General features: G+C 48.2%; 1 protein-coding gene across 1 annotated transcript in view; it reads right to left on the bottom strand.

The window, feature by feature from the left end:
• Positions 1-17,476, bottom strand: part of CACNA1E (calcium channel, voltage-dependent, R type, alpha 1E subunit) — a 421,935-nt gene that overhangs the window by 342,330 nt on the left and 62,129 nt on the right. Inside the window, exon 2 of the mRNA XM_012639976.1 lies at positions 12,607-12,873. Within this exon, the coding sequence (XP_012495430.1) occupies positions 12,607-12,873 (267 nt within the window). The remainder of the gene's footprint in view (positions 1-12,606; positions 12,874-17,476) is intronic.

The following is a 17,476-nucleotide window of genomic DNA, read 5'->3' on the forward strand; positions in this document are numbered from 1 at the left end:
CACAGAGAGATTTCATACACGTCACAGATGCTAACCTCACAACAGTCTCACGAAGTAGGCAAAGCAGGGAAAGTGGTCTCCACCTCACATCTGAAGGCTCAGGGAGCTAACATGCGAGGTCACATAAACATTGTCTGGCAGCACAGCACTCAAGCCAGAAACCTGGTAAGAGTCAGGAGGAAGTAGGATGGTATTATTAGAAGGAGAAAACTTAGCTGCAGAAGTTTAATTCATCCAGAATTAACCAGATACTAATAACTAGGATTTATTCACAGCTTTACTATGTGCCAAACACTGTTCTAAGCACTTTACATATATTATCTCTTCTGATTTTCACAAAAACCCTATAAGGTACCCTCTATGGGTAAATGACTATTTCCACCATTTTACATTCGTGGGCTCCAAGGCACAGCAACGTAAGCAGGTTGCCTGAGGTACACAGCTAAGAAGTGGCAGAGGTGGCACTAAGATGTGACTCCAGAGTCCACGTTTTTAACAATGCCGCCCTAATGCTTCCAAGCAGACTGCTAAATCCTCAACTCTAAGGTGAAGCTTTCATCCACTGGGCATTGGACTGATGACATCTGATATCCCTTTAACTCCTGAGGTTCTAGAGTTCCACGCTTTTATTGTCTAGTAAGGAAATAAAATATTGTCTGAGTCTCTGAAAACAATACCTAAAGTGAACTTCGGAAAAAGCGAGAAGCTACATCCTAGCTTAAAATAGACGTGAAGTAGTCATGAAAGCATGTACTGCTTTCGGAAAAGCATGTGACAAGAATATCTCATACGATATTCTTACAGACAAAATAGAGAAACGTCGGTAGGCTAAAGCACAGTTCGGAAGATTTAAGAAAAGCCAAACAGTCGATGCACATTGACTAATGCACTGACGGTAAGCAGAAGTGGGGTCACCAATTCCCATATTTTTATCAATTACTTGAATGAAAGCACCAAGCATGTGCTTATCAAATTCGCAGATAACACAGAGCTCAAAGTACGGAGCTCACCATTAAACAGCAGTGGTCCCATAGACAATGTGTCATAGAAATCACTTGAACTTTGGAGTTGAACCAACCGGCTCAAGTTCACTGGTGATGACCTCAGGCAAGTGATTTAATCTTCTTTAGCCTCAGCTTCCCCATATTTAAAATGTGGATAATAACACTTGTCTTGTTGGAGTGTCAGTTTGTTTAAAAATAGAGAGTCTAAAATTTGGTGGACACTCAATGGATGTTAGTTCCCTGTCCACACTCAAAAAGGATCTCTACAGGATGGACTGTTGGATCAGAAGTAAAGAGATAAAATGTACTTGAAATAAACACCGAGTCCTGAATCTGGATTCAAAAATTAAATTGAATGAGAACAGAGCGAGGGAAAATTAAGTCTGTCATCAATTCATATTAAAAGACTCGGGCTTTTAGCTGACTACAACTTCAAGCAATGACGGAAATAGAATGCCATTTATTTTTTTAAAAATCTGAGAAAAGTATTTTAATGGAAACGAATGTGTCAGATGCTAATGTTAATAAGCACTATTTTTTTTTTTTTAGTAATTAAAATACTAATAGACAATAGCCCCTCCCCTTGCAGGGATTTTAAACCAATACTAAAGTTATGTGGTCAATGTTACAACAAAGCAATAAATGAGGTGTCATAAGGGAGCCCAGAGGAGGGAGGGGGCTGTTCTTAGTCTGCTAAGAGAAGTCAAGGAAGGCTTCACGGAGGAAATGACTTCTGAATACAGTCTTAAAGCCAGAGTCTTTCCAGGAAGAGGAGCAGCAAGTTCAAAGGCATGAAAGCCTGGAAGAGGACAGTGCCTTCAAGGATTAGCAGGAGCGCTGGACACAGCTGGAGAGAGGGTGATTATGGCGGTCGAGGAAGGCTGGGGTGATGCGCAGAGTGGATCAGGGGAAGCCCTGCAACACCCAACCAGGGAAACCTTGCCCAGTTACAAAGCTAATAAATGACAGAAACCAAAAGGGGAACTTAGGCTTTCTGACTCGCTGTGTACCCTCTCTACCTGTGCTGCCCTGTACAGTAGACACCAGCCACATGTGACGATTTAATTTTAAATTAATTAAAATCAAATAAAATTTAAAATTTAGTTCTCAGTCCCATTAGCCACATAGCAAGTGCTCAAGAGCCACACGTGGCTAGTGGCTCCCATTCTGGATAAGACAGATAAAAAACATCCATCATCACTAAAAGTTCTAGCCAACAGTGCTGTTCAATAACAGAACCATCAAGTAAACAAGAAGTAGATGTGGTCTGTGTTGCTTTACAAAACAGAAAAACAGGAGGAAAAAAACAGGCGGAAGATATAAAGAGGAATATTTCAACTTCCTATACCTTAAGGGTGCTCTGCTTTTTAAATAACAGGAGAGCACCCTGTCACTAGAAGTACTCAAGCTTGATGGCCATCTCTCAGGGTGACACAGAAAGCGTTCCTGTACTGAACTGATGCTCTTTGGTTAGAATGTCCGTGTTCTCTCAAGGTGGCCTGGCTGAGAGACCAGCACAAACACATCTCTGTCGCTCCTTCACATGGGGTTCCTGTCATACTTGTACACAAAGGTTTTGATGTTTGATTGGGAACCGCTATTGCTCATAGCCCAGCATCCCAATATCTCATATTGTTGGAATTATTTAACATGGTAGGTGTTTTTAAATTGTGATTCATGGACTCCTAAAATTGAATGCAAAATTGTATGTGCACTTTTCAGGAGAAAGAGGTCAGTAGCATCAACCAGATTTCAATAGGATTTGTGAGCCTGACACAGAAAATAAACAGATACACACTGCGCTAGAAAGACCTAATCGTCCCAGTACTCCAGAAAGAGTCATTTAGACTGCAGTCCCCAAGCCCCATGCCACGGACAATATTGTCCCCAGCCTGTTAGGAACCGGCCGCACAGCAGGATGTGAGCGGCGGGGAGGGTGAGCCAGCGAAGCTTCATCTGTATTCACAGCTGCTCCCCCATCGCTCACATCATCGCCTGAGCTCCACCTCCTCTCCCCAACACACCCCCCTCCATGGAACAATTGTCTCCCATGAAACCAGTCCCTGGTGCCAAAAAGGTTGGGGACCACTGATTCAGAAAACATCTAGGCAGCCACTCTGGTCATTCCCAACTCTAAAGTTCCATAGAGTCTAGAACAAACCCTTAAGAACCTAAAGACTATCACCCTTCAATTGAACCATTTTAAAATCCAACATCCACTGACCTTCAAGGAGAAGGGAGATGGAATATAAAAGAACATGAAAATAAATCCAAGGAACAAAAGTTGCATAACTTAGTCAAATTGAGGAAGGTATCATCTGACAACCTCTTGCTGAGATGCTTATTAAAAGCTTTCTTGGAAATCTTGATGGTTCACTTTCAATGTTAGCCTGCAGAAACAAGCACACCCCGTTAGAGGTAATACCAGCTTACCAACTGGGGAACTTGCCCAGTAAATCTAAAGCCTGCTGAGCTATCAGTCCATTTTTTAAATAATAACTTTGTTCTAATCAAAACCTGATGATATGACAATTGCACCAGAATTCACCTCCAGGTCCTATAGTATTTCTAGAGCTAAAAGGACTGATTTCTAGAACAATGCAGCAATTACTCTGTTACCTGGTGTAGCCCCAGAAGAACACTTTGGTTAATTTAACAAAAAAAGTGATAAAGAGCTACTTTCTTTTTTTTTTTTTTTCTTTGAGACAGAGTCTCACTGTGTTGCCCAGGCTAGAGTGCTGTGGCGTCAGCCTAGCTCACAGCAACCTCAAACTCCTGGGCTCAAGTGATCCTTCTGCCTCAGCCTTCCAAGTAGCTGGGACTACAGGCATGCACCACCATGCCCGGCTAATTTTTTCTATGTATTTTTAGTTGTCCAGTTAATTTCTTTCTATTTTTAGTAGAGACGGGGTCTCGCTCTTGCTCAGGCTGGTTTCGAACTCCTAAGCTCAAACAATCCTCCCACCTCAGAATGCTAGGATTACAGACGTGAGCCACCGCGCCCGGCCAAGAGCTACTTTCTATAACTAATAAGAATTATAACTTACAAAAACTCAGAATACAATGAAGTGCATGCCCCATTCCAACTACATTGAACATAACATAAGGAATGCTTCATTGGTGATATTCGGAAAGCACTACAGCATTCCGTGGTGCCTAGGGGCCATCATTACAGGTCTCAATTGTCATTATTCTATAGATCTCTGTGTGCCAATTAATAAAGAGTTAAGTATTACAAAATTCCAGATAATAAATACTCTGTATTTTTTAGCAATGGGGAAAGCCCATGTTGGGTAATACAGAAACTGGAACAATCCCGAGCAAAACTGTAACTGTGTGATCTTGTACAAGAGAACAATCGAAATTGTAATCTTGTCTTTTACAGCCTCCCAGTTCCTAGGTCATGATCCTCCACTCCCCTCCCAGCCATCCAGCGCCCTCACACTACCTCCTAGCAACCTCCTGGCCCCTCACCAGGGCCACATCTGGTCCTACAGGTCCTGGTCAGGGTGACACCAGACACATCATAGGTACTTTGTGGATGCTTGTTAAATCAATAGTCAATAATTATAAATCATTCGACAAAAACTTACTGACTGCTTACCATGTGCCAGCATTCTGCTGGAATTAAAAAGGGCATGTCCATTTGCAGAAGAACCTGCTCTCAGTTATAAGGCCAGGAAGAACAAGATGAACTAACTCAAAGTTAACAGTATCATTTATTTAGCTTAATATGTCCTGTACCCAAGATCTACATTTTGTTAGAAAAGTCTCATTACCTGAACTCAAAGAATAAGCTTTCATTGGCAGCAGGGCTTTAGCTGGCATATGAGAGAGAGATTTAGGATGGGGAATCTCTTTAGCAACTGGTAAGACTGGACTTCTCTAAAGGCACTACCAGGTGGATGACGAAACCGTGGAGAGTAACGGTTCTCAAAAGTAATGTTTCCAAGAGCAGCAGCATCAGTGTTACCTGAGAACTTGGGACAAAAATTCTGAAGCCCTACTCCAGACCTACTGGATGGGAAACTCTGGGAGTAGGGTGCAGGAATCGGTATTTTAACAAGCCTTCCAGGTGATTCTGAGATGCACTGGACTTTGAGAGCCAGTCACGTAGATGAAACAGGCAGAGAACATAGGTCTGACTTCAACACAAAGGGACTAAATGAGGAATTAGCCTCAATGCTGATGGAAATCACCTGCTGAAAGGAATGGTCACTGACAAAAGAAAAGCAGCAAAGTAGTTCCCAGTAGCACACAGCTGGAAATTGCCAGGACGTCCGTGAGTGACTGCTGAAAATCCATTTCATGCTTTTTGACTCTGACCAGCCCCACGAGACAATGGTGTGGAAATTGAGAATGAGGCACCGAAAGTTTGAAAAACTCCGAACCTACGCTGACGCTGGGAAAGACTTGTAAGATGAATTTTCCTCCTTGTGCTGGTTTTCAGAGCCTCTTCTCTGGGTCCAGGGAACCATTCGTGACACCCTGCATCTCGGCAAGGGAAATCACACCAGCGTCCAACCGCCGACAAGGCTCCATTCATGACATTGACCATGGCATTTCGTCTTTCCCCCTCTAGCCTGTTATCTACCATCCAGCCACACCCTTTTTGTCCCTGCCCAAAAGAAAGAGAGGAAATAAAGACAGCCCCCCTTTAATGACACAGCCTTAGGAAAGTTTACGCATACATCTGAAAGAGGCTTTCCAAATTCTCCAGAGATGGGGGAACAGATGCAGCCCAAATGCAGCAAAAAAGCAGCAGGACCAAATGCAGCAAAAAATAGAGCCTCGAAATTCTGCAGAGTTGCAACAGCAATTCAAATCAACCACCCACAGGCAAAAGGCCACACTTGGCGCAAGTGCCAGGCAGGGCCTGTCTCTGAACCCCTCACGTGGCTGGAGCCCAGCTGGACGCTACGTTCCCCAGCCCTGCCCACCTGCTTCTGACATAAACTGCTGCTTTACAAATGGGTCTATTTCAAGCTTCCCCCGACCACCACTTTTTTTTTTAAATATGCAAGAGGATTCAAATTGGAACTGTTTAGTCCTACATATTTGGAACTGGAAATACAGTAAACAAAGAAGCTGTTAAGAAGTATCCACTGCTCTGCCAGGGGATGTCTTGACACCTTCTAAAGTCATTTGCTGCTGTTCCCCTTAATCTGGCCCATGTTCCCCTAGCACCTTCTAGCTGCTCCTTGCTTTCCAGAGACCAGAATGCAGGGGTTCATCAGGGTTTATAAGGTAACATATTTGGGATACTCAGTGAACAAAGACACACCATGGACATCTCCCTGAAATAGGCTTAATGCATAAGAGACCACTAGGTCTCTGCTGTCCTTTCTGTCCTTAATTAAGATCGATGCCAGAACCATGACTGACTGGTGAATTCACACGTGTCCTCTCTCTGTGTGGGTTTAGAAAGCTTGGGAAGAAAAACATTGATCCAAGTCCCTGACATTTCTTTTTCTTTTCTTTTATTCTTTCAGGGAGAGGGTCTCACTCTGTTATCCAGGCTAGAGTGCCATCACACAATTACAGCTAACTTTAAAAAAAATTTTTAGAGAAGAGTCTCACTATGTTGCCCAGGCTAGTCTCAAACTCCTGGCCTCAAGCGATCCTCCTGCCTCAGCCTCCTGCATAGCTGGAATTACAGGCTCAAGCCCCTGCACTCAGCCAAGGCCCTGATATTTCTATCCCTCTCTGAAAGGAACTGCTTCAGAAATCACATGGTGCTTGTGCTGGTAGTAGTGGGGTGTTATACACTAATCCGCATGCCTGTTCCCACAACCACCACCCCCTCCACAATCCCCATGTGAATTCACACTGGAATTTGAAAAGGAACAGTTATAGAAGCCTGCTCCTTAGCTCAGTGGTTCAGCATTTATCAGCGTGAAAACCCAAGATGACAAGAGGATCCAGAGTGACAAGTACTTTGGGGCATAAATACCTTCCGGTTAACCATGGTCTCCAAGTAGAAAAGGGGAACAGCTGTGTACTACTTATGGGGTACCCAAATGTAACAGGGCTGGGTCAGAGGCAGTCATTATAAAAACGGCAAGAAAAAGCACGGGAAAGATTTCCCCAGCTCCTCTGCGTTGTGTCGCAGTGCCGCTGCGGGAAACAGAGGACTTAGGGAAAAAGTTGATTTCTGAAGCTGGCCCTCTGTGAGAGACCTTAATCACATCCAAGAGGAAGACAAATAACCTTCTTTTTCTGAAAACCCTAGGAAAAACCCACACATATAATGAATAATTCACAAAGGCTGAACCTAAAAATGAGAGAGGGAGAAATATAGAAAGATGGAGAGACGGGCGGAAGACTGGGTAGAAAGAGAAAGTGACGACTTGGCCTCTTGCTCCTTGAATAAAAGGGTATTAATTACGGTTGCATTTAGGTTCCCTCTTTTATGTCTTTGTGGTCAGCGATAAACAAAATAAGATGAGCAGAGTGGCCCCCGATGGATTGGATTGCACAGCCGGGCTCTGGTGTCTGGTGAGTTGCAGCTTCCCAGGCAGCTCTGCGTGAGACGTAAGGGAGGCGGCCGACCTGCCCATCAGACACGGGGAGCCAAAGGGTTTGCAAGAGTTCTGAGCGCGGAGCAAAGCTTGACTCAGTTTTATTTGAACTGAGAATGTAAGATTGAAAGAAACCAGATGTTCCCATAAGAAGGAGGAAAGCAGCAGAGTTTGAGGGGGGAAAAACCCCGTATTTTGTACAGCAATAGCTAAAAAGAGATAAGCAATTTTGGATGGAGCTAATAATTCCAGAGTCTGGATGTTTCCAAAGAAGAAAAAAAGAAGTCCACTTCTCGTTATTTTCCTCCTCCTCCTTTAATTCATAGTGTGCATTGCGCCTATTGCAGAAAAAGCAAGTGGAGGGAAGTGGGGAAATAATGATATGCAAACCAACAGACAAAACTATCACATTTAAGATATTTTTGTCTCTATCCTCAAGTCATTTCATTTCTGTCAAACTCCTTCACTCCACTTTCCACTGCAGCTTTCCAGGCTGCATCCCACTTACAAATGGTCCCCACAACAAGTCGTGGCCTGGTTTCCAGATGAAACATTACCCACGCCTCATAGCAAGGACAAAGCCAACAGGCAATTCAGAGATTGTCCTGGGATCCTCAGAAAATGAAAACCTCTATCCTGCAGCCTCAGGGCCAACAGCAGCTGCTGTTTCACTGGGTGCATCCATGCACAGGTACACAGAAGACGTGAAGCCTTTCTGCATTATCTGATCATAGGATATAATTACAGACTTATTCCTTGTTAGCTGCCACCCTCTCCCCTGATTAAAGCATCCTGACTCATGATTCACTAGAGTTCCATCAAATGTGAAATTCTTACCAGGACTACAGTCTACTATCCTGCAATGTGCTGTGTATTTATAGGCAACCAAAGCAAAAGAAAACTATATGCCAAAATGGGAGAGTTGGGAACTGAACTTTCAGTATTACTCTCCAAAATCCTCCAAAATACATGGACAATTTACAATGGGAAATTCACAATAATAAAGCACATAATCTCTGGTCCATGGCCAGGGTGCTCTGGGGGTACAGTGAAATTCTCTATAACAAGAAATCACAGACAAACACCCACAGGTTCATGGTAATGAGCTTTATCATCCCAGTGGCTGCAAACACATTTTATCTGCCTACTTTAAGGCATGTTCATTTCCACACAAAACATGTGTTCCCCTGCTGAGATGACCAAGTGTGTGTGCGTGTATATGTGTGTGTGTGTGTGTGTGTGTGTGTGTGTGTATAGGGGGAGAAATCTCCAACTGCCCATGTATAGCACAGAGTCTCCAAGTCAGACGTAGCATTTCTTCCCTTGACTCTCTGACCTGGAAAAGTGCAAACAAGTGTGGGCATCATGCAAACCACATGAGAGACCCTGTATGTCCACAGGGTACCTAGCCCTGGGCATGCAGCACAGTGAACATTGGAGGGCATTCAGAACAGCCAATTGCCTGAGAAGAGAACCCTTTGGTTAGATCTATTAGATGAGCGAAAAAGAAAAGAAGGAGTCGTGTAGAATGTAATATCACATTTTAAATCAGATTAGCATTTTCAAAAAGGGTATGGTATCCACTGCAGAAGAAAGTGCCATAAGAAAATAAAATTATCTCCCTATGCAGATGTAGCTTCCAAGAAAAATGAAACACATTCAGAGTGGGCTGTTGATTTGCTATCATCTTTCATGCCAAATCTGGGTTATCTTAGGCATTTATTCCTATAAGAACTAGACCTCCCCTATTAATAACTACATAAGGTTACCCACCCACCCCCAAGTCAGAGGGTCCTACAAGCATAAATTAAACCATTCCTGTTACTTAACTGATCTTTTCAGACCGATATGATTAAAAACCAGCAATATGCAGCATGAAGAGATCACTAACACAGCACACAGATGGGCACATCATCCTCCTAGGTCTACAGTGACTTTCTGCAGCCAGTAAAAGTATAAGTCTCAAAAGGTGTTGTAGCACCCAAGCAAGCAAAATCCTCAAGCATGCTGAATGTGCATATGTCAGTAACAAAGCAGGTTTTTGGCAGGTTTTCTGAACAACCTTCCTTTTTTTCCTAATCTGGCCCTTACAGAGAGCAGAGAAGTACTTCCCAAATTTTAATGTGCATGCCAATCACCTGAGGATCTTATTAAAATGCAGGTGCTGATTCAGCAAATCTGAACTGGGGTCCAGGATTCTGAATTTTTAACAGGCTCGCACATGAGGCAGACCCAGCTCCTTGCTCTCTTAGCCAAGGCAAGAACCTAGAAGACTTCACCTTGAACTAAGACCCCCTCCCTTCAGGTATGCTGAAATTTCTGAAAGACTCCATTAATACAAGTAATTAGGTAATTCTAGGCACTTGACATATATTTACTCATTTAAGTCTCCCAGTAACTCATTATTATCATCCTGATTTTACAGACAAGAAAACCGAGTCACAGAGTAATGAAGTAACTTTTCAAGGTCACAGAGCTGGTGGAGGAACTAGGATTTGAACCCAGACAGACTAGCTCCAAAGTTTTATGGGTAACCACTACTCACACTGCCACCCAGTAAGAAAAAGCTAGATGTTTCCGGAAGCTGGATGTTTAGAAAGGAAGGGAAGATGAGGCTAGGAACTTAGATGAGTTTTGGAGAAAAGCCAATGTTTGCACGTGGTCACCACCAGAGAGAATATATTAGTCAATTACGTTGTACAGCCAAGAGAAAAATGCAAACATGGTATATTTTAAATTTTCCAACTGGGCTCCACTAAACGCTTTAGCAGATGTTCTCTGAAGACTGTTACAGTAGCCCACACGCTGGAGAACCACTGTGAAATTTCCAACTGTGGGGAAAGAAGAGAACATTGGGGCAGGGCTCAAGGCCAAGGCGCCGAGCATGTTGCTGAAATCAATTCCCTGGAGCATCTCTCCTCTGACTCTCTTTGGTCCATTTTGGCCAAAGACAGGGAAAGGGAGGAGTAAAACTCACAGCCGCACCTTGCGCGCTCGCAATGCCTGGTGGAAAGGCGGTGTCTTTGCAGCGGAAGAGAAAACGCGAAAAGAGGCGACTGACCCCGTAGTGTAGGAAACGCGCCTCATTTCCCAGCCGGGGAGCCTGGGCCCAGCCGGAAGTATCCGAGGTGCTGAACCTGCGTGACTAGGGAGCCCAGGGCGGCCGGGCAGTTTCGGTGGCGGTGGCGCTGTCCGAGGTGCCAACCATGGCTGCAGGCACACTTTGCCACCCACGGGGCAGCGGGGCGGCTTTGTCTACCGCAGAGAAATGGGAGGGCGCCTGTCTGAATAAACATGCCCTTAAGAGAGGGACACAGCAAAGCAGCACCTGGTGGATGGGAAATTTAGAGAACTGTAGAAGACGGGCGAGGGAGGAGAGCCCAGCTGGGAAATCTGTAGAGACCTGCCTAGAGGAGTATTTGCAGCCGCAGCACGCAACACAATGAGATCTGTCCGCTTTGTGCAGCGCCCCGGCAGGCATGACTGCAGGGACCGGACCCCTCCCCCTCGCGAAACCCCCACCCTAGAAGCATTCAATCCAGGCACTGTATGGCCCCGGATCACTCTGTGGGGGTAGCAAGGGGAGGGGAGCGCAGGGAGGAGGAGAGAGGGAGAAGCCCAGCCAGGAGTGGTTTGTGGGAGGATGCGAACAGCAGCAGGAAGAATATCTGCTTAGAGATGCTCCTTCGTTTCTAATGAGGGGTGCTGCCTAGAAGCACCACGCGCCAGCCAATCGCGGAGCTACTGAAGCAGGGAACTAGGGAAGAAGGAGGGGAAGGCCAGAAACTGGGCTGGGGGTAATACGGAGATGCCCGGGCCCTGGGCACTGCTGCACACCTGGAGGGTAGGAGTGGGGAGAAGGGAAGACAAGGGAGAAGAGGAGGGGCCACCTTTGAAGGTGCATCCTTCCCAAATCTCCCTCCATAAGCATCAAAGTCCTGTGTCTCCAAGCCCACTCCCATATATAACACCACACCACTAGCTTGCCTCCTACTAATCCCCTACTAATCCCCTTCACCACCCCACCACCCACAATTCCTAATGGCCTTGCCAGGCATCCAAATCCTTAGTGAAGAACAAGGCAGGGATATGCCTAATCAGCAGCCTGCATTTGGTGCACTTGATTAAACCTGCAAAGAAGCTCCTTCCATGCTGACACCACCACCATCAGAGACGGCCCCCACCAGCGATTTGTGGAGAGCAGTTCCTTTGGAGCTAGAGTGAGACAGACTGCTTGCACACCTCTGGCCTTCAGCTGATAAATTCAGGCCCAGCAGATCCACCTGGATCCTGGGTGCTGCAAGCAACCAGCTGGGTCAAGCACAGAAGCAAGAGTACCCAAGCCAGGACCCAGGAGAGGATGGGCCCTGATGAGCTGCTCTTTCTTGGCTAGAAGAGAACTCCAACTTCGAGCAGTTTGGGCTGTGGCAACAGAGATCACCTCGCCTGACAGACATGCATTCACTCCACTTCCAGTGGAACTTAAACTTAGTCCCCAGAGTTAGCTGGGTCCCCAGCCCAAAGGCTGTTTTATTTATTCATTTGTCTGTTAGTATACAGGGTTTTGGCCCGGTGCTCTTGGAGCTTCTGAACTGATAAATCCCCTCACGGAGCCTCGACTTCCTTTGACAGTGCAGTTGTCTCTCCAGCTGGTGGGGATGGGGGCAGAGGCACCCGGCTTAAAGGGAGGAAAAAAGGGGAACTGATTATTAAAGAAAGCCCTGAGGTCAGAGGCAACCCAATTTATGTAGTTGCAGCTTGTGAAGGGTCTAAGGGTGGGGAGGGGGCTGGGAATCAGACAAAGCCCAGCCCAGAAAGGGATGCACCCAGGGACACTAGAGATTTCCACATAGGAAAAATCAAAAAACCAAAAGTCTTACCTTGAAAAATACTAGTGCCCAAACCAGTCTCCACAGCACCAAGCTTGCCCCTCAGATGCACCGAAGTAAAGAGTGCACTTCAGCAAAGGGGCAAATTGGCACCAGGAAAGGTGTGGGGGATACACTCCGTGCTCCGCGCCCCCCCCCACCCGAGGAAATGCAAAGGGGAAGAGAGGAGTTATGGTGGGCAAGAAAGGATATGGCCAATCGATGAGCTTCTTGGCGTATTTCCTGACAATGTTATCTTCTCCGAAGATGAACAGGGATCTGTTGACGGTGAAACAGTTCTGCCGGACGGGAATGGGGTTGTACAAAGCCATAGTCCGCGCCCTCTGCGCTTTCGACTGCTTGTAGGCGGCCGCCGGCCCCGAGGCCGGCACTGGGGTTCCTTGCCGGTTCCTGCTCTGGTCCGAGTCTCCATCGCCCGACCCCGGCCTGGCGACCACCGCCTCCCCGAAGCGAGCCATCCTGAAGTTTAAACAGACAGAAGACACACAAAGGTGATCGCGGCCGAACACCCGCACACAGCAACAAGCAGAAAGACACACGGAGGCTCAGAGCCGCATCCGGGCAGGCGCGGGGACCACCGCCTCTGGGGAGCTCCGCGAGCTCTTCGGAGAGGCGGCGGCAGCAGCAGCCGCGCCGCTCGGAACTGTTGAATCTAAATACAACCTCTGCGAAGCTCCATTCCTCAAGAAGCAGAAAAACGGGGTGGGGGAGGGCTTGGGGTGCTCAGTTTCTGGAGGCAATTGTTTTTTCAAAATGCCAGTGTGTGGTGTTCGGGGGCCCGAGAGCAGAGGGGTGGAGCAGGCTGCTCTTCGAACATAGCTCCTCTTCTGGCAGACGCTCCACCTCGCTCAGGCGAGAGGCAGGCACCGGCCAGCTAGGTAACAGTTTGGTGATTTATTGGCTGGGGGGAGGGGTGGGGAGGAAGGGGGGATGAAAACAAAAGAACTTTTTTTAAAAAAAGACGAGGACGGGATTACGGTGACATGCTTTGTAACGCCAGCCCCGGCAAGTCCATCTGAGAAATTCCACAGCGAAGACTTGGGTCTTTAGATCCGCCAGCACAGACGCATCCAAACGTTGGAGAGAGCGGGAGAGAGGGAGGGGGGAGAGCGGTATCAAGGTTCCTGCGTAAACCGCAACGCCCAAAATATCAAAATAAGAAGTCGATCCAACCGGAGGGGGACAAATGACTTCAAAGCTCCTGCGCCTGGGATAGAAGTTGAGCAGCATCCAGAGAGCAGCGAAGCCCGAGTGCCAGCATCCGCCCCGAGCGCTGGCCGCCGCCGCCGCCGCCGCCTCCCCGGATCAGCATGCAACAGCGATCCGCGGCTGCGCCGGCGAGAGGGCGGGAGCGCGAGCGGGCGGGCGCCGGGGCGAGGGAGGAACAGGTTGCCGCCGAGCCTAGCGGGCCTGGCACGGGACTTGTCCGGGGACCGAACTTCCTCACTAACCACTCGCTCTTCCTCTCCCACCCGACAGCCCCGCCGCACGGGGCCGCGGCGAGCACGCGCTGGCGAGGGGAGGCGAGGAGGGCGCCGAGCGGAGCGCAGGGGTGCAGCGGGGCGCGCGGGAGCGCCCGGAGGAGCGGGGGAGGGGCTGGCGAGGCGGGAGGGGCGGGCTCTGGCTCTAGCCGGAAGGCTGGAGGTTCCTGGGAGGTGAGGCTGGTCTGCCTTATTGATGTCTTTGGCCAAAGGGCAGCGGCCACCTCCGCAAAGGACCGAGGAAGAACAGCCTTTCCCCCAAGTAATGCCCGGGAGAGAGAGGCAGGCACAGCTGGCGGCGCGGCGCAGTCTCCGCAAGGCAGCGGGACCTGGCGTGGGGCGCGCACGCACTCGCGCCTTCGGTCCCCGCAGAGAGGGGTCCCGACTGCCGTGCCCCTCTCGGTGCCTGGCGCAGGGCCCGGCCCACCGCCGCCCTGAGGAGTCCAGGCCTTTGCGCCCTGTGAGCCGCATCGCCGCTCTCTTCCGCACCCCCAGGCTCCACGAACACGGGCTGGGATCTCCACGAAGAAGGCAGCACCCTCTCCTCATCTCCCCACTTAGCACCCTGGAGGCCCCGTGGGGGAGGCAGGAACTCTGGGGACTCCACACTCAGTGTTGATGCCAGCTCCAGCGGGAGCTTCTGCCCTCGTGGGGCGGCCTCCTGGGTTCTGCTCTCGCAGAGCCCTGCGTGCGCCTCCTCTCCCGGAAGGGAGTCCAGATACTAGGGCCCTACATGGTGAGTTACGGGCTGAAACTGCCCTGCTCGAAATCCTGACAATCAAAAGGGTCCTCCGACCCCCATCTTTTACTCCCAAAGAAGCTCCACTGACTTTCTCAAACCTATCCCATGAATAGAAAAAACCAGAATTGGTATCTGAGCTGCAGAGGTGGGAAAGGTGGACTGCAAGCCCCACGGAAAGAGCCCCTGTGTTCAGCAGCCAAGCCTTTCCACATAGGCGACTGGTGGTTTGGACTGAGGACAGGGCCAGCTGTCCTCTCGCATGTCCGCACTGGCTGGGGCACATCTTGCTCTGCCTTTCCCTGCCCTAGCCTCAACACAGTCCTGCCCAGATCCTCCCCACATGGGCAGTGGAAGGAAGGGAAAAAGGAGAGGCTGGGGAAGGAGACAAAAAGACTGACTGAAGCCCAGAAGTTGGAGATCATGGGTGAGTGTGGCTTCGTGCGTGTGAAGGGCAGCGTCTATGTGTGTGAGATTAACTGCTGAGACGTGGCATCTGAGTGCACGGCACATGTGTTCCTACGTGTATGTGTCTGTGTGTGGGCACGGCCACGCGCGTACTGACACGTGTCTGTTGTGTGTGAATGTATGTGAGTGTACGTGTGTGTGTGAAGGAAAATTCTCTGGGTACTGGAAACGCAAAGCAATGGTTTCAACTCTCCCCCTCCAGCAGGTACTGCCGCCCTTGGACTTTTTGATCCAGGGGAGCCCAGTTCAGGCCGAATTACTAGTCAAGGTGAGTCAGCTCTCATTGTTTTTTCGATTTCACATTACTGCCTTCCTCTGTCTTTCCTCCTGCCTTAACTGGAGGGTCCTCTTCTGTCCGAATACCTCGTCAGAAGTGAGAGGGAGGGTGGTGCCAGGAACCACGAAGTCCCATCAGCCAGGCAGTCACTTAGAACCAGTCCCAAGCAGCTGTCTCAGTAACCCTGTGAACTATCTAGGATTAGAAAGGGCTTTCAGAAATGATCAAGGACATTCCTCTGCTTTCAGGCAGGGCCATAATCCACAGCACAAAATCCATTCACATCATTCCTTTGACAGATGTTTCTGAGTCCCTTCCACGTCCCAGGCATCGTTTTAGGCACGGAGGATATAATAATGAACAAAATGAATGATGAGATAAATAATGTATCCTCTTCTTAGATTAAATTAGATTGGATAACCTCACGCACTAAACTGCTTCACAAACCTCACCTTCACGCACTTAGCAGAGTGGGGAGTGGTATGCCTGCCTGTAAGTGCCCAGGGTAAGCAGGGCTCACTAGCCGTTTACCTCCTGGAAGTGCTTCTTGGAAGACCAGAGATCCCTGACTTGTCTCTTCGATGTCATCCATTCAGTAGAAATCCAGTACAAATTCCCTTTCCTCTCTCTGCCACGTCCTGTGTTCTCTGTGGCTGCCATAATTCTTTAGAGACCTAGAATGCTCTCAAGACAGGGTATTACACATGGAAACATGTGGACCCACTGGAGTTGGTACCTGCCATCTTGCCTTCCGAGGAGACGGGGATGACAAATGCATAGGTCGGGGATAATGGAGAATATACTGGGGAGTATGGGCACCTATGTCAGGGAGTTAAAAGGGACAGATTCTTGGAGGTTAGAGCCCAAAAGGATAGGGACAAACGTAGGGACAAACGTAATGGCATAGATGGCTTTGGGGAAAGACTTGGCCTAAGGGCAGCAATGCTAGTAGAAAGACACAATTTCATCTTCCACTCCCCACCTGGCTGTCATAGCTTTGAGATCTATGAATTTCTATATTGGTTTCATGCTCTCGAGTGTCCCGAGCCCCCAAGACAGCTACAGTTTTAATGGTTGAATAATATGTGTTTTAATAGTTTTCAGTTTACATAAGCCCCACAGCTGATCCTCACTCCAGACCTCTGAGATCAGCCTGGCAACACGTGTATCATGACCCTGACTTGACAGACAAAGCAGCAGACTTTCAGAAACGTGAAGCCACATGCCCACGTCTGATAAGGGGAGAGTGTGGACTCCTAACGCACGTGACTTCCAGTTTATTGTTCTTTCTAAAACCCATGCTGTGAAGGGCAGCAATAGTGTCATTCCAAATCGTTCGTCATCAAGAGACGAAACTGCACAGTGACACTAAGCCTATGGAAATGCTATGCTCACCATCCTCAAATTGAATTCGGTCAGTGGCCAAATGCTTCTGGCACCTTGCCGGGAAGGTGCATAACAGGGGACACACGGACTGCCCTCAAGATCCGGGAGGATCCTTAGAAAAAGTTCATGATCAGATCGTTGCCATAATGCTCTTCGTAAGAGAATTCGTTGGGCATTCGACTCCCAGTGCCACTGTCTTCTTAAAGACCCACACGTGGAAATGTGGAAAATCAGCAACTAGTCACAACTGATGAGAAACCAGTATGAAGACCATCTGAAAATCCTTTTCCAGCCCCAGAGGGACAGTAGCCTGTATTTTCCTGTTGTCAGAGCACCATCTACTGGTCACTTGTGAGACACTGCTGTGAGCACAAGTGCTTGGCAGCCCAGCACTGCTCAGAGCTTAGACACTCCTAAACAGGTGACATCTTCTCACCAGCCCTCTATTCCACGGTGGGACTCTGTCGAAGTCAGAGCCATAAATTTTGCCACACTGCAAGCCCCTATCTCACAGTGCCCTGGAAAGTGCAGCCCTGCACACCAGGGCACAAGGCCAACACCACACACACACAGAAGTTAAGATGGGGTAGCCAAATGCTCTACGTGTTTTCCTGCAAGCAGTAACCTGCAAACTAGGAACTCAACAGGGGCTGAGGAAGCAAGTGCAAAACTTTCCTAGATTATTAAGCCCATGCAGACTATTATTAATAA

This window comes from Propithecus coquereli, unplaced genomic scaffold, assembly GCF_000956105.1.
Source record: "Propithecus coquereli isolate 6110/MARCELLA unplaced genomic scaffold, Pcoq_1.0 Scaffold146, whole genome shotgun sequence".
In the NCBI taxonomy this organism is placed as follows: domain Eukaryota; kingdom Metazoa; phylum Chordata; class Mammalia; order Primates; family Indriidae; genus Propithecus; species Propithecus coquereli.